This window comes from Microtus pennsylvanicus, chromosome 3 (assembly GCF_037038515.1).
Source record: "Microtus pennsylvanicus isolate mMicPen1 chromosome 3, mMicPen1.hap1, whole genome shotgun sequence".
Lineage (NCBI taxonomy): Eukaryota > Metazoa > Chordata > Mammalia > Rodentia > Cricetidae > Microtus > Microtus pennsylvanicus.
The window spans coordinates 133,674,606-133,692,384 of record NC_134581.1 but is presented as its reverse complement, the minus strand read 5'-3'; the positions used below and the strand labels follow the sequence as shown (position 1 = coordinate 133,692,384).

The 17,779-nt window shown below is 37.5% G+C and overlaps 1 protein-coding gene across 4 annotated transcripts in view; it reads left to right on the top strand.

Moving 5' to 3' along the window:
* Nucleotides 1-17,779, top strand: part of Fsd1l (fibronectin type III and SPRY domain containing 1 like) — a 75,019-nt gene that overhangs the window by 46,483 nt on the left and 10,757 nt on the right. For 2 of the 4 annotated variants that reach the window (XM_075967205.1, XM_075967207.1), the window contains 6 exons: nucleotides 2,792-3,001; nucleotides 4,037-4,135; nucleotides 8,102-8,231; nucleotides 8,912-8,944; nucleotides 15,383-15,483; nucleotides 16,053-16,304. In XM_075967205.1, coding sequence (XP_075823320.1) covers nucleotides 2,792-3,001; nucleotides 4,037-4,135; nucleotides 8,102-8,231; nucleotides 8,912-8,944; nucleotides 15,383-15,483; nucleotides 16,053-16,304 — 825 coding nt within the window. The remainder of the gene's footprint in view (nucleotides 1-2,791; nucleotides 3,002-4,036; nucleotides 4,136-8,101; nucleotides 8,232-8,911; nucleotides 8,945-15,382; nucleotides 15,484-16,052; nucleotides 16,305-17,779) is intronic. The other 2 variants (XR_012910077.1, XR_012910076.1) reach the window with 2 other exon arrangements.

Here is a 17,779-nt window from a genome sequence, read left to right as displayed (position 1 = left end):
ACCTCTCTTCTGGAGTGTGTCTGGATTGTTCTGCAACTCTCTGGCATCTCCCTGCCTCTCTTCTTCCCGGCATCCTCTCCCCCAGCAGCCCCACCTAATCTCTCCTGCTTAGCTCTTGGGCTTTTAGCTCTTTATTAAACTAATCAGAAGACGCCTTAGGCAAGGATACATCTTTATAGTATAAATAAATATTCCAAAACATACCAGTCTGGAACTTATTGATTGGAATAGTCTAGTTGATAATCAAGCTCCTGCATCCCCAGAGCTGAGTATACAAGTGTACTAGTACAGTGCCTGGCTTTGTACATAGTTCTGAGCATGAAACTCAGGTCCTTGTGGTAACTTCACTGACTGAGCTGTCTTCCTCAGCACTGCTGTAATTATAAAAATTAGCATTTTGGGTTTTTTATAATAGTTTTAAATTTATAGAAAATTAGGCAAATACTAGAGCTAGCATTTTGAAACCTATTTCTTCCTCTACAATTTCCCCTATTATTACCATCTTGAATGGTAAGGTACATTAAAAACAATTGACAGGCCAATGCTGATGGTTTATTTTTGTGTATGTAGGTTTTTGTTGTTGTTATTTTTAAGTTGGCGGCTTGTTATATAGCTCTGACTTCCATGAACTCTGTAGACAAGGCTAGCCTCTACCTCACAAAGATGTGACTGCCTTTACCTCCTGCTTGCTGATACTAACGGTGTGTGCTACCATGCCTGGCTTGACAGTTTCTTCTTAACTGATGTCTGTACTTTGTATTGGGCTTCTCTGCTGATACTGCACCATTCTCTGGGCTTTGATGGGGGTCATTTGTTACTACATTGCCAAGCAGAATTTCCACAAGGAATGAGTTCATGTGGTTAAATTCTCTTTTGCTCCATGTACTCATCCCTCACACCCCACAGTAATTCTGTGGCCTCCTGACACTTCTAATATTTGTTTAGTTTAGGTTTTTTCCCCTTTGGTTATTTCATCTGCAAAGAAAATTTTGTTTTTATTGAGTTTGTGTGTGTTAGTTACTTTATTTTCTTGTCTTGCTGGGTTTCGATATACCCAGATATATGTTGAGTAGCGATAATAAGAGGGGAAGATCTTCACCCTAGTTTTGCAGTCTTGGGGTAAGGTCCTATGTTTCTCACTGATAAATATGCTGTTAACTCTAGTCTTTCTTGAAGTTGTTCCTTTTCTTCCCCTTAATTTTGTTGTTATTTGCTTGCTTTTGAGAATCCTTTGGCCCCAGCCTACCAAGAGCTGGGGTTACAGGTATACACTAATATGAACAGGTTGGAAAATATTTTATTTACTCATTATATGTGTATGAGTGTTTTGCCTGCACCTATATATGTGCACTATGTGTGTGCCTGGCACCCACAGAGGCCAGAAGAGGGTATCAGATCCTCTGGAAGTGGAGTTATAGGCAGTTGAGAGCTGCCATGTGGGGCCTGGAAATAAAACCTAGGTTGTCTTCAAGAGCAATAACTGCTCTTAACCACTGAGCCCTCTCTCCAACCCCCGGAAATATTCTTGTTTAGTCAAGTTTCTTACTCCTTCTTTGTTAAAATTTCTTATCATGAGTATTGCATATTGTCATTATAATTTTTATTTACTAAATGATCATATCTTTATTAATGTTATTGAATATATTCATCAGTTTTAAATGTTGATCTAGCTTTGCACACCAGGAATAAATTTTGTTTTGAACTCATTGTGTAGTAGCCTTATCTGCCTGTAGAATTCACTGTGTGGACCAGGATGACCTCCAACTCAGACTCCCAAGTGCTGGGACTAAAGGCATGTACCTCCATGCCCAAGAGAAATATTTTTTTAATTCTCTTTTTTTAAAATCAACATAATTTGCATATGATATCAATATAGTATATGCAGATTTCAGACAAGACACATCTGTGCTATTTATACAGTGTTGCAAAGCTATGAAATCTCTCTTATGGAAAATAAATCACTTTACAGTCATACATGTTAATTATAGCTCATTGAATTCATTTGTTTTAATATATTGTAAAGCTCTTGGGAGTTGACAACTCCTAAATATGTTTGAGAAATGAGGAATTCAGTTTTGTTTAGTATGTTAAAATTATTTTTTAAGGCTTGTGAAACTTGTTGGAGTCTAGTGTGATATTTTGATGTGCAATTAAATCAAAAAGCCATCATCAAATTATTTTTCATTATATCACCCCAAACATTTGTGTTGGGAGCATTAAAAATGTCACTATTTTATATAATAAATTATTGTCAACTATTCAAGTGTAGCCATTTTCCTCTGCTTTGGAATATCAGAAGCTAGTCCTGTTATTAACTTAATATATTTGTTCATACCTGGTAACCAACTGTTCTCTATTTGCCTACTCACTTAAAACTGCACAGAAAACAATTTTTAATTAATTTAATCATTATATTCAAAGGTTGCCAATACTGATTTAATTTGTATCAAACAACATTTAAAATTATAGATTTAAAATATGCTTTGAAGTAACAAGTCATTCTACATTATTTTTAACATGGATAGATGTTTGGAATTTACCTGTTGCCATTCAAAATTTTAATAAACCAAGAGTATTTGAGAAAACTTTGAAATGCAAACTTTTATATTCTGGCAATGAAAGAGGTTTTGGGAAAAAATTTGAATTTGTATGTTATTCTTTCTTTTAGCCTGATTCATTTTTGAATATTTAAAAAGAGGAAATAGCAAAGATTGAATGCCAAGCATAAATATTTGATTAGTGTTATAATATAAGAGGAATGATATCCCCTGCCCCCTTTTCTTCTCTGCAGTCCCCAAAGCTCCAGAGATAGATCCAGTAGAGTGTCTGGTGGCTGACAACTCTGTCACGGTAGCGTGGAGAATGCCTGAAGAAGACAGTAAGATTGACCATTTCATGATGGAATACAGGAAGACAAACTTCGATGGGCTCCCGCGTGTGAAGGACGAGCGGTGCTGGGAAATGATTGATAACATCAAGGGTACTGAATACACGTTAGCAGGTATCCTGAGTCTAATCCTTAGAAGATCAGTGTCATAAAAATATTTTATTTTAGATGATAAAATCAAGTTCTATTATCCAAACTGATTTGTATAGATATTTATTATATGAATTAATTTTTTGTTAAAATATCAGTAAAACTTTTAATTACTAATAATCTGCAACCTGCTAAATAGTGTATATAAAATATAAAAGAATAATATAGAAACAGTATTTAGAATAATATAGAAACAAAGTAATCTATTTTTCTTTTTTTTTAGACAGACTCACTGTTTAGCCCTGGCTGGCCTATACCTCACTATGAACCAGGCCAATCTTGAACTCTGCCTCCTGAGCTAAGATTAGGGCCTGTGCCACCATGCCCAGCTAATCTTTAATTTTAATTTTTTTTTTACTAAGTAAAGAAACTGTTTGTTGTACTCAAACCTCCACATTTCAGGGATGCTGTGAACCCCATTGTTTTCACTGCCACAGGATTGATTATTTCCATATTAACACAGAATTGGGACTTAACTAAGGTTTCTTTTTGTGTGGGCTTTTTGAATGCTTCTTCAAAGGTATCTTAGTATATGAGGACTTCTGATGCTTTGAATGGCAGAATATTAGCTGGGCTCTTTGGTGCGTCCTGTGCAGAGCGGGATACATTAGGAGCTGTCGTGTTGAGCACTAGCTCCTTCCCAGGGGCTGGTGTTGTGTACAGTAGACACCAAGTGCATACAGCACATGGCTAACAGCACATCTGCATGGTCGGGAGCAGCACCCAGCACAGCGCCACTTCTAACAAAATCTGAGAGGGTGCTGTTTTAGTTACCACTGTGTTGAAACTGTTGGTAATTGTATAGTTTATTTATTTTGAAGAAGATATTAGGTAAGACATTATACTGATTTTCAGTCATTACCATCCATTTACCATAAGTCTATGCTCTTCTCAAGTAAATAGCTTTCTGAGAAGGAAAATGTCTGCTTGATGATGCACACTCACACATGTGGGAAGGAATTCCTTACTTTTTATGACTTAAAAACTTTCATTTTTTAGGCTTAAAATTTGATTCAAAGTATATGAATTTCAGAGTGCGAGCTTGCAACAAGGCTGTGGCTGGAGAGTATTCCGATCCAGTGACCCTAGAGACCAAAGGTAAGGCTGGCAGCCATTTGCACAACAGACGAGAGAATTTGCCGTTAGAAGTTATTTGAGACTTTGTCAGGGTCTTTTTCATGTGTGGTTGGATTTCTTCCTACCACCTACCTCTGGCTTTTCCAATGTGGGAAATACAAGGCAGGAAAACAGGACTAGAGTAGTAGTGGTTTATAGTAGATTTTTCCCTTATAATTATATTCTTGTGGGCAAAATAGACAGATGATAGTATTTTTCAGTATTTCTTTCATTTATTTTTATTTATTTGGTTTCTTCTTAATTTTAAATTAGATTTCTATTTATTTTGTGTGCATATGTGGGGGGCATTGCATGCATGCACGTTGAAGGACAACTTGTGGGAGTCACTGTGTAGGTTTCAGGGATCGAATTCAGGTCAGCAGTCTTGATAACTTGTGCCTTTACCTGCTAAGCCATCACACTGTCCTGAGGTGGTGATGTTATACTTGCCTCTGGGTGTTTAGTTCACAGTTTGGGTTAGAGTAAATAGGTAAGCATTGCTGAAGTTGTCTGTAATTTTCAGAGAATTAATTATGAATCAGCAACAAGACATTCTCTCTATTTTTCCCAAATTTTCTTGCAGTTACTACCATTTATACAGTTTATTAATATTTATATAGCATACACACATATGTCATAATAATGAAAAATTAATCATTTGGTCATTAAGATCATTTTGAGAGATCACTGCTAGATATTACTGCTATCCATACTGCAAATGACAAGAGGAAAATTGAAATATGTATTTACCTCCGTCCCTAGAGCTGCTCTAGATGTGTATAGGAATCTGTTCTAGGTCCTAGGCATTCTTTATTGGAGGCTTCTAACCCAAGTTCTGTTCTCTCAGAGAAGTTTAGATTTATGAATGTCCCCCTTTGTAACACGGAAGAACGTTTAGGTATTTGCCAATTTGAAAGCCACTCTTCCAGAGCTCCCCACTTGTGAGGTGATCACTGCCTGAGATTTCTTGCTGAATTAGACTCTACATTATAATCTGTATTTGAGACTTGGAGCACCCACTGACTTCTAGTTTATTTATGATGCAGTTGAGTAGATATGCATGCTAGTACATGATGTAGGTGATAATCATGTACCACAATAAAGTTCAAGTTCTATAACTTGACCCCAGGCCCTATGCATGGTAGGCAAGTGCTTGAGCCTTCAAGGTCTGTAAGTTTCTGATGATACAAACTCAGTAATGTCTGTGGCATAAAGCCTAGGAAAATTCCCAGTTGAAGTAATATGAATTAGCTAATAATTTTACTTGAGAATTATACATAGCTTAGTGAAGAAATGTAATTGCTTTGAATTATTTATTATTAAAATGAGATATTACTGTTTTTTAAAAAGGTTTCTATATTTCAAAGCCTTGTAAAATTTCCAGGCAGATAATCTTTTCTATGTGACTTGATCTACTTCTGCCCATTGTCAGGAAAGAGTGAGTTACTGTAATTATGAACTCCAAGGAGCAGCAGATCTTTGGGTTGTTGGTGTTCCTTGTGAACAAACCTGGATCTAACTGTGACAAGCTGTAAATTTTATGAAAATTTAAGTTGGAAACTAGTAGGCTTATGGCCTCCTGGGAGTCTGATAGCTGCTCCTTTAGCAGTGTCTGGATTTTACCAAGCATACTCTTGATTGGTCTTGGGGTTCTTAGAGAAAGACTAAGCTGATTTCAGTCTCTGGGGTTTCATAGAAGTAATCCCCCAGGGATAGCCTAGGTTAAAGTACAACCCTGAAACCCAGGAACCATGATTCTAAAATGATTTCTTATGTGACTACGGATCATAAAGTTTCTGGGATTATTTTGTAGCACTGATGTGACTATTAATGGAAACACAAGCATTGTAAAAAAAAAAAGTCCAGGTTTTTAAAAAACAATTGAACAATTGTTTATTAAGTTACTTGGCTTATTCCTGCTATTTTTGACTACCCAATGTCAGTCAGTATACCAGTAGAGAATGGAGGGAAGGGGAGGTGGCAGTTAAATAGTTCAGGCCCATAAAACTGTAATACACTTAGCATTGTTTTTTTCGGTCCCTTCAGTGTGTGTAGCATTATTCCTTCTGGCATAAAATTTGTCAGTGATGAGTATTATAAGGTCTTGTCACCAGAATTTTTAAGGTATGTTATCCTTTCCTTCCATGTAAAAATAAATGATATTACTAGTTAACAAAACTCTCCAACTTCAAACAATAGTGTCTGTGGTTTAGCTCTGTAGTATAAGACACAGGATCTTACCTTCAAGACAGCGAGTCTTTTCTCAACCCTTCGCTCTCTATTCTTTGATTTTAGAGTATTGTCCATGTTATCATAGAGAAAATGTATGATTTAAGAGAGGTCAGATAAAGTATTAGTGTCAAGAGAAAGAAAAAGACTAAACATGACTCACTTTTGGGAACCTGTGCCCTTGTGTTTGGATGGTGTGGTATTTGATTTGAATCACAAGTGGTTTGGGGTAGTGCCTTTTCCTGCCACCCAGATGGCTCTTTACTGCATCATAAAAAATATTAAGGAATAGCCTAGGATTTTTCTTTCTAATGGCCTTGGGATTTTAGTAAGCTATAGGCAATTGATGGCACCTCCATGGTAAAGCCCAGGTTTCTTTCTTTCAAAAATATAAATGCTGTTAACTGTATAACCGAATACCTAATGTACAGAATATAACTGTTTTCATAAAGCAGTTGACTTTAGAAATGTCTCAATGTATCTACCTAATAAAGAATTCTATCTTCTTTTTACTGAAAAGCTGCAATTACTCTTGTCTGTTTACTCTGCATAGACGCAGCTTTTGAGAGTGGTTGACGTCCTTGTGTAGTGTGACATTTGTAGCTGTGCAGTCAGTAGATTTTTGTTCAGATGTGTCATAAGTGAAACAATGAACAATGGCTATGAAGCGTGTTGGAATTGAATTGCTCTTGCCAGAATCAGGGATGAAAGGCTGCTCCATCCACTGGGTAATCATTGGGCTCTATGTGCTTTCTTGTTTGGTGATCACAGGCTCATAAAAGGCCTTACCTAATTTCACCTAGTATCTGTAAGCAAAGGTGTGTTGTAAAGGACGTTTCTTTAATCTATAATTAACAAAAGTATGAACTTTTGGCAGGAGGTAGCAGAAGCAGATTAATGTGTAACTCTATACGTGATGCCTTCTAAGAGTTTGGAAATTGCACTACAAAGAGAAGAAACAGCATTGCACAGCTGTGAAATCACTTCTTTTAATGATTTTTTTCCTCAGTTTTTAGAAAGGGAAGCTGTTTTTCTCAGTAAGCACTTCCAAGGACTTTGAATAGTACATATAGTTCCCCAAAACATCAAATAATCTAAAAAGCATAGGTTGTTTTATATTTTTTGTTTACCTTTTCCATTAATTGATGCTTTTCCCCTCTACTCTGTATATCAAGACATCTGTCATCTAGCTCAGTTCCTCAGCTTATGTCACCGTCATGGCCCCAGTATATCCATGTTTATATCAGTTTAGAACTAATGAGAGTTTAGGTGTGAAATTGTTGATGCATTAAAGCTTCAGAGAGAATACTTGTGCTGTTCTTACATTAAATTTCTTTCTTATACTATGTTGCTTTTTCTTCCTCCATACTTGTACCAGTTCTCCCTTTCATTCAGTCAGAACAATCAACTGAGAACCAACTGATAATTCTAATAAAATGAGATCTTGATTACTGTGTGCCGACTGAGAGTTCTGTAGAAGCAGAGATAGCATTGGCAGTGCAAGTGCACTGTACTTGGTTAGTGTATGCAGAGAAAGTAATTGAAAATAGGTGGGAATTATAGACTACAACCTAAGCATTGAAAGGTTTTTGTGTGAAGGTTAGGGATTGAAGGTTTTCTCTCTTTGTACAAAGTTGGCTCAGTGAATAAGAAATAATATGGAAGGTATGTTCCGGACAGTGGAGAAGTCTTACATTTGTTAAACATTGTCTTGGGCAGCTCTTAACTTCAGTTTAGATAACTCATCATCACATTTGAACTTGAAAGTTGAAGATTCCTGTGTAGAGTGGGATCCTACTGGAGGAAAAGGCCAAGAAAGTAAAATTAAAGGAAAAGAGAACAAGGGCAGGTAAGTCAGTCATTACACCTGTTCTGTGGACAAGCGCTTACGCATTGACTTGTCTCTGGCCATGACTGTTACTGAATTCTTACTGTATGGACAGGTGCTTGTATGTTGATTCTTATTTGACAATACGTCATAATTTCAATGTCTATTCTGCACAGTAATATGTTTATGATTATATTAATAACTCAGAGGTGAAGAATATCAACTGTCAAAACTTGAATTTGTAATTAACATTTTTCATACCTTTTTCTTAATTTCTTTCCTTATTGTGTCACATATTTTTATTTCAGCAATCTGTTTTTAATGTTTATAGGTGCACCAATTGAATTAGTTACAGAGAAGTTTCTTGACCTCTGTCTAGGCTTATAGGTCATCTGTTTTACCTGAAAGAGAGCTGCACGAAATGACTTTGAGCATTTCTGTCCCAAGCCTGCTGCTGAAGAGCAGCCCACTGCACTCAAGGGCAGGCTTCGGGGGCTTTTGTTTTTATTATGTTTTCCTAGATGAATCAGAATATGGAAACCATAAGTTTTCAATGGTAAAGTTTTGTTCAGACTGATGGTTAATGTCTGTGAGTTGAACAGTGAATGAAAGCTCACTCAGCAAGCATTCAGTTCTGTGGTTAGATGTTAAGTTTAAGTTGTAAAGTAGTGTCTTAACAGTTGCCTGTTTTTATCTGACAGTGTCCATGTTACTTCACTGAAGAAACACGCAAGGTGATGATCTGTGTCTGTCTAGTTCTAGGACTTAGTATCTAGCTTGGCTGTATAATCTCTTTTAACCAATAAGCAGACGCCATTGCCGCAGCCTTCATGAGTTAAAACACTGCTCTGTGTAGACTGTCTCTACTGGTAGCTTGTGTTTGGATTTGCAGCATCGTAGTACACTGCATTCTCTGAGTTACATTGGATATGATAACATGTGCTGTGCTTTAAAAAGACTATTCCTCATTTGATTTTTACCCTGCTTTTACTTATACTTGGCATCTTTCTTGTTTAACTGTGTTCAATAACATCATTGATTGCTTTTATGTGCATTTGCTAAGAGATGGGCTTGGATTGTTCTGTAATTACGTAATTTCAAAAGTATCCAGTTAAAAACAATGAACATCATTGATGAAATGACTAAGAGTGCAGAAACAGGGATTGTTGCAGGTTGCTCAAGTAAGAAGATGTTTATGTGACGATATCGTGTATCTTTACCAGATGCCCACATGCACTCTCTTCTCAAAGTCGTCTCTGCCTTTTGGTTTATTGGTGAAAGTGATTGCATTTGTGTTTTAAAATGCTTTTGAGGGGGCTGGAGATATGGCTCAGTGGTTAAGAGCACTGACTGCTCTTCCAGAGGACCTGGGTTCAATTCCCAGCACCCACGTGGTAGCTCACAACTGTCTGAAGATCCAGTTGCAGGGGATCTGACACCTTCACACCAATGCACATAGAATAAAGTTAAATAAACCATAAAAAATTGAAAAAAATAAAATGCTTTTGAATTTTATAGACTGCATAACATTTAATTTGGCAGCTTGGAAAATTGTAGACTGTATTTAGCATTTCACACTGTTCTATCTTTCTCCTTTTAAGGGTATTATATATGTTGGCTGTTTATGTTATATGAGTATCTCTTACCTGAAACCATTGAGATTCAAAAGTATTTTAGATTTTGAAATATTTGCCTATATAAATGAGCTATCATAAGGTTAGGACCCAACTCTAAACTCAAAATTTGTTTCGTGTGCACCTTAATTAAATGAAAGTAATTTGCCATGTTTTAGTGTACCATTGTTTTGACTGTTACTTGCTGCAGCTTACGTATGGCATTGCCTACTTATGGCATTGTATCAGTGCTAAGAGTTTTCAGCATTGAAATAGTTCAGATTTTTGGGTTAAGACTGCCTAAGATGTATACATTTATTTATCTTTTTCATAAATACTTGTTTGTTGTGGAATATATCATAGATATTATGGGATTTATAGGGATAGTCACTGTCCTTGCTTTCAAAAAACTTAGTGTAAGTCTAATATAGATAAGATAAATATACTTGAAACAATGATACAAGGTGATCACTGTGTGTAGTGATGGACTAAAAGAAAGATGTTCAGCTGCCAGATGTTGTGCCGGTCAGTTAGAACTCTGTGCCAAACAGCTGTAACAGATGAGGCTTGGCTGACTTGCTATGATAGTGTAGGGAAGGTCTCAAAGAAAAGGGTGCCCACCCACCCTGTGTTCTGTTTTCCTCACTTGAATGGCACCCAGGGGAGGTTGGCTGAATTAACACAGGTGATAGGTGGAAGAGTTTGTCACTGGCAGAAAGCCCCAGGCAAAAGGTTGTGTTGGTTATGGAGTAGAGTGCTAAAGAAGTGGGAACAGTGACAAAACCTGGCTCCCCCGTACATACATTTTAAAAACGTGTCTTTGCCTGGGCTCTTTCCTCCATAAGAACAGGTCTCTAAATAAAGCTTAGTAAGCTAAGGAGACTGCTCGGTCTCTGAGTGTTGTTTTAGCTAAGGAATATGAGTCCCTCTAGACACTGCTATGGGAACTGGGTGTTCTCCACACTTGGTATGTATGAGCAGGGCTGACCACTGTACTGTCTGACACCAAGGCTCCCTACTCAAACCTCCTGGCTCTGTGTTTGGAGTGAAATGTCACAAAAGGGTTTTCGTCAGGATCTAGAGCCTATAAAATTAGCACAGTAGGTTCTGAAAGACTTTTACTCAAGAAATAGTATTTAGACTGATTCTTCTAGAAGTGGAAGAATATGTGGTGTTTCATCATGCAGTGAAGAGGAACAGGAAGAAATGCAATAGACAAGTACAATCTAAAAATTAACACTTCGGCTGGCACATTTAGTTATGAAGTACTCTAAGAGTGACAAGACTAAAAAGGCAGATTGGGACTAAAGCAAGCCTACAAGCCTGAATTGTTGATAGACAATGTGAAAAATGGTTGTTTCAAAGTAGGGGAACCCATTCTGTTTATCTAACAGTAGTGAACAAGCTGGATTGAGTGGTGAATCATTTGAAAAGCTGGTAAAACAGTTTGCTCTAGGGGTACTCAAAAGTGCTTAATGTAGTTAAGCTGCCAAAATACCTTTAAGTTGGATAGAGCACTGTTTGTTACACAAGGTGATGGCTGTCGGCCTTGCAAGAATGTACTGCCGAGCTGGAGGCCGGGGGTACTAAAGTGGAAATATTTTCTTCATTTAACCTAACTCTGAAGCTAACTGACACATCAGCAGTTATCTCTCGTTCTGTTTTTCATGCTTCCCTGTATTTCTTTACTACTGGTAAGTCACATTCATTTTAATTATGTTTCTCTGGTTCTTTAGATGAGCACTTATTATATTTTGAAGCCAGACTCAGTAAAATGTTTTTTTTCTTCTTTCTACTGTTACTGTCCTCTAAATGTTTAGTACTGAACCTGTAAAATAGTTTCAGAATGAGTTTCTTCCCAGCAGAGAGTTGAAGAACCCACTGGTGGAGGAGTAAATGAACCTTGGGTAGTTTGGAAAGATGTCCTTGTTGATTCTGACTCCCTTGTGCCTTCTCAGTTCATCAGTCTATCTCAGTCTGTCTCAATTTATGTTGTGCCTGCTCAATTTACCTTAACACTTTGTTATAAAAAAAAATTCTAAGCCGGGCAGTGGTGGCACACACCTTTAATTTTAGCACTCTGGAGGCAGAGGCAGGTGGATCTCTGAGTTCAAGGCTGGCCTGATCTATAGAGTGAGTTCTAGGACAGGCTCCAAAGCTACACACACAAAAAAATTCCTGTTTCGAAAAACCGAAAAAAAAAAGCCACCCTAGTCAGGCGGTGGTGACACACACCTTTAATCCCAGCACTCAGGAGGCAGAGACAGACAGATCTCTGTGAGTGCAAGGTCAACATGTCTGCAGATCTAGTTCCAGGACAGCTATGGGTGTTAACAGAGAAACCCTGTCTCGAAAACTCAAATAATAATAATAACAAAATTTGAAAGACCTTATTTTTTCCAGTTTTAAGACTGAAAGAGCACAGGTGGCCCTTCAGCAATAATACCATATTTTAGTAAAGATACTGTATATCTCCTGTGTGCTGAGGACACAGTATGTGATTCCTGTTCACAGTTATTTTCCGTCCCTAACGTACTTCACTTACCATAGCAACCACATATTGAAGGCACCACATATTAGGTTGTATGTGCATTGTCTTTTTATTGACATCTTTAGTCCATGTCTGTTGTTAAGGGAAACATTTAAACTTACTTCTTCGGTGGCTCCTTGCCCTGCCCTCCTGTGCCACTGTTATAATTTGAGTTTTAAGAGTTCTTCATAGGGGCCCAGGAAATGCAGTTCAGTTGCAGAGTGCTTCTGTAACATGTGCACACACATCCCTGATCCCTCCCCTAGCACCAGAACAGGAAGAAAAGAGACACTACCCAGTTGTTACAGTTGCGTCTACATCATAGCATCCTGGCATGCTGCTTTTAATTCTTGCTATCTTTAATTATACTTTTACTATAACTTCTTTCTCATCTTCTTTCACTGATCATTGGCTGATTACTCACAGAAAGATCTTTTTTACTAACCTTCTCCATCTCTCAGCTGAGAAGCAATCACAGTCATGACTGGTCAGCGTGCTAGCCTCTCCCAGAGGACTGGGGATCAGAGGGCAGCTAGATGTAGTGAAAGGCTGCTGTTCTAAAGCACAGTCCAGGCCCTCTCTAGTTTCCAAATGTATTTTCTACAAATATATTTATTAGCTAAAACGGTTCATTATATGTAAATATCAGTCTATGAAACTAAATTGCCGAGAGGAAAGCTAATATGCAGTAATATTTTTGGTGACTGTGTTAGGTGGTCTTTGGTAAGCTATCCTGATTGCCCAGTCATATAGTCTCCTGGAGAAGCTTGTTTCAGATACCAGCTTCAAGTGAATGTTAGCAGATACTTGTGAATCACACAGAAGTCTTGTCTTGCATAGATATTTCAGAGATTTAAAACTTTTGTTATAATTTATGAGCCATGTTAGGCCAGTTTTATTTTTATTTTTAACCCTGTTCCTTTTCAAGCTTTCCTAATGTTGCACCTAATGCAGGGATTTTTACACTTCTAAAGCAACAGAATGGCTTATTTAGATTAAATATGTGTGGTGATATTTTGTTTGTGCTTCAGCAAATAAAGCTTACCCAAAGATCAGAGTGCAGAGCCAGGCAGTGGTGGCATACACGTTTAATCCTAGCTCTTGGGAGGCAGAGGTAGATGGATCTCTGTGAGTTCAAGGCCACTCTGGGTACACTATATTGGTCCAGTCTCAAAGGGAAACAGAGAGTACTGTAATTCCAGTAGTTGGGAGTCACACACCATCGAGTCCCCAGCTCCTGTCTCCTCCAGCCTTATACTCACTCCTCTCTTTACTTCTTTAGTGCTGGGATAAAAGCATGAGACTCCCACTCAGCTCATTTTTGCTCTTCCTGCTCCACTTCTGCCCCAGGAACTTCACAGAAATGTTCATTTTCCAGTCCTCATTCATCCCTGTTCATGTTGTCTGAATAAACATAATGTATAATTTACAAATCTTACTTTTTAAAGGAAAGAATATCTTTATTATTCTAGCATGTTAATTAATCACTGTTAATAGTCTCTCATATATACTGCTGGTTTTTATTTACAGCAACATTTATGCTTATGAATATTTTTTTCAATTTTCACTTTTAATGTATTTTTAAAATTTTATAAAGATACTGGACTTTTGATCTTTTTAGGAAGAACTAAACTAAACATGCAGATTTTATTCTATGTAGTCATGATACTTAATATCATTCACTACAAAGTGGACACTTGGAGCAGTTCAGTTTAGTTTAATTATTCAAAAATCATCTAATCAGCCTGTTCTTGACAGTAAGATAACATTTAAACAATGAAAACTGAGGTTATTGGATCATATGAAATGACTTTAAATATCTTTATTCTTGTGCGTATGAGGGATTTGTACTTTAATTTTATTTGGTAATTTATTTTCTACTAAATTATTTTCTTTGGAAGAAAAATTCTAATGCAACTGTATTGGAAAACTTCTAAGTTGTAATGCTAGTAAAGTATTTTCATTTTCCCTAAATAATCTCAGAATAATCTCTCAAAATCTCCCCTCCTTCATGTGTGAGTGTGTGCGTGTGTTCTTGACTATAGGTAGATAGGTAGGCAGTATTCTTCCAGTGCCAGTCACCTTGTATTTTGAGACTGGATCTTTTGTTTTCCTGGGACTTACCAAGCAGGTTGGCTGGCCAGAGAGCCGCATGCACCCACCTGTCACTTGTCCAGTTCTAGGGTTGCAAGTGCAGATCACCATTCCTGACTTACATGCATTCTAAGGACTGAGATCCAGTCCCTATACTTGCACGCTAAGCTTAAGCTTGCACTTGACCATTTGAGCTTCTCTAGAGCCTAATTTTAGGATACTAACCAAAAAGAAAATGCTTTTCAAATGCAAACTCAGTATAATTAAAGTGTACTTTAAACACATCTTAAAGGGCGAGCTACAAGGAACTGAGGCTGCAAAAAGTGCACCGTGGAACCTGGGGCGCTACCTTGATAGAGATTTAGTCTATTTGAAGTTTTTGAGAGTTGTTGAAGAGTGTAATAATGTCCAGTTTGCTGTCATGTTATTTGCTATGAAAGGAGATCATATTGATCTTATTCATTGTAGTAGTGGGCATGCTTTGAGCTTTGATATTTCCAGTACATAGATTCAGGTAACTTTCTTTTTTAAGAAGAGAAGATCAAGAACAAAATTACTGCTAATAAAATGACTTCTTAGTTGTGGTTATATAAGGAACCTGCTTTTTTATTTATAAGCTATAACATAGCAAGATCTTTCTTAATTTTTTTCCATCAGCAAGTCTTGTCTCATTTTGGCATTATTTCTTATTTCAGCTGTGTGCTCTTGGTATAAGTCTTGCTCAGTCTGCATGACATTAGCATTTTCAGCCTGCTTTGTGTTGATGACTTCTTATATTTGTGTTCATAATTGATAGCTCTTAATAATTTATATGAAATAAAATGCTGCAACACAATGAGAAGTATTTTCAGAAACTTTTGCTGCGATTTGTAATCCTAATTTATGAACCATTCTCAACATAAAATATTTTTATTTTTGCTTCTGATTTTTTTTAGAAGTGGTACACCATCCCCAAAACGGACGTCTGTAGGCTCCAGGCCACCAGCAGTAAGAGGCAGCAGAGACCGTTTTACTGGGGAGTCATACACAGTGCTAGGTAGGATAAAGCATAGTGTTCTCAGATTTAAGGTCACATAGTAAGTACACTGTAAGCTTCCTACTTAGCATCTAGAAAGCCTTCCTGTATGTGAACAAGTCTGTAGAAGCTTCCTTATTGAAACCTGAATACTTTGAGAGTTACAAGTACTTACAATCTTTAGTTTGACCTACTGATACTTTTAAATCTCTACTTCAGCTCATAGAGTATGCCTCATGAATATATAATCCGTGAAGGGATTTTAACAAAGAAAGGCTTTAAAGTATTTTATATTCATATAAACATAAGCAATACATGTAAATTTCTAGCACATACTCTGTATTTAGTATCTGTTGTTGGCATGGTTATTTTCATGGAAAGAGTAGTTAAATTTAGTGGGTATGACGGCATAAGCCTGTAGTCTAGTACTTCGGGGGCTGAGGTGGAAGGATCTTGAACTTGTGGCTATTCTGAGCAACACTGAGATTTACTCTAAAAGAGAAATTACGTTGTTGTAGAACATATTTTAAGTAAAGATCTGTGACTCTCAAGGACAACTCAGAGTCAAAACCTTTCCTCACCTTTTGCAGGAGATACCGCTATTGAAGGTGGACAGCATTATTGGGAAGTCAAAGCCCAGAAGGATTGTAAATCCTACAGTGTGGGCGTAGCATACAAAACTTTGGGAAAATTTGACCAGTTAGGAAAGACAAACACCAGTTGGTGCATCCATGTCAACAGCTGGTTACAGAACACATTTGCTGCCAAACATAACAATAAGGTCAAAGCTTTGGATGTTCCTGTTCCTGAGAAAATAGGTGTGTTTTGTGACTTTGATGGAGGTAAGTGTACTTATTTTTCTAAAAAAGTCATTTCCCCATACTTGCTTGTATTTGAATATACGTTATGTATACAAATAATGTTGCAAAGTGCTTTCACTTCTGTGAAAGTATATAGGAATACTGCTTTTTCCTGTTCCTGTTTAGTGGCAGTTGATTTCTTTAAGAACAGCTTACAGAGACAAACAAGAAACTAGACAAAATCACTGCATTTAAAATAGATGAAAAAAGACAAATAATATCAGCCTGGTTAGGATAGAGACCCAAGAGGAGAGCCGCCAAAGGGGACCTCCAAAAGAGAGAGCGAGTGTGAAACTGAGCAAGTCAGTCAGGGCAAGATGCTGCAGAAAGACGGACTGGGAGTGGAGTGGAGTGTGCCTGGGCTCAGTAGTTAGCAGACAGATGGGGTAAAGCTTAAAAGCTGATAGAATTTGGCACAATCAATGTATGAAGGAAGAGATGTAGCATTTAGTGAGCTAATAACAGCTAATGTGGAATAAGTAATGTTATTGGTGGATGCCAAAGGATGCTGTTCTGGTCTATGAATTTTAAATTGTTACAGCTAGGCCTGAATACATTTTTACTCATCAGAATAGGAACCATTAAGGATCAACAAACTTTTGCCAATAAGAAGTATTTATCCAGGTAGTATAAAACACACACACACACACGAGGAATCTGACTAATTTCTGCATCCTGCTAATTGTAGAATTATTTTTCTTTTCTTTTCTTTTTTCTTTTTGGTTTTTTTGAGACAGGGTTTCTCTGTAGCTTTGGTGCCTGTCCCGGAACTAGCTCTTGTAGACCAGGCTGGCCTTGAACTCACAGAGATCTGCCTGCCTCTGCCTCCTGAGTGCTGGGATTAAAGGTGTGCACCACCACTGCCTGGCTGTGGAATTATTTCTATGACAGAAAGTTTTCTAGGTTCTTGAACAAGCAGTAGTGAGTTGCTTGGTGATGTGGTGCTTTGCTCTGTATTTGAAACAGTGGTTGTTTGAGGTAAGGTCAGGCCTTTTGTGGAGAATCAGGCCTTCCTGTTAGCCAGTGCCAGCCGAAAGCAGTGCAATTGTTGATGCATTTCGTGGATTTGCTAAGCATACTTCTCAGGTGGGATGGTTTTTGACAGATTCATCAGAATCGAAACTTCTTGGTTTGACCACTGAGCTAACTAACCATTATCAATTGTCATGTACACTCCACTTTTCCTTACATGTCACAATCACATTGAGAAATGGCTGTGTAGAATAAGAGAGGACAACAGTTGAAATCAACTTCATTTTCATTTTAGGTCAGTTCAAGAGGCGTCCACTTATCAAGTCTTTCACCTTTTCAGTTGCTTCCAAAGCAAACCACTACTGAACAGTCCCTGTTGAGTTGCTCAGCAACTTCTTGTGTAATTAGTTGTTAAGAAGGTCACTGTCATTTTGTGAAGGCTGACCACAGTGTTCCTCGTCTTCAAGACCCTTTCTTTACCCCAC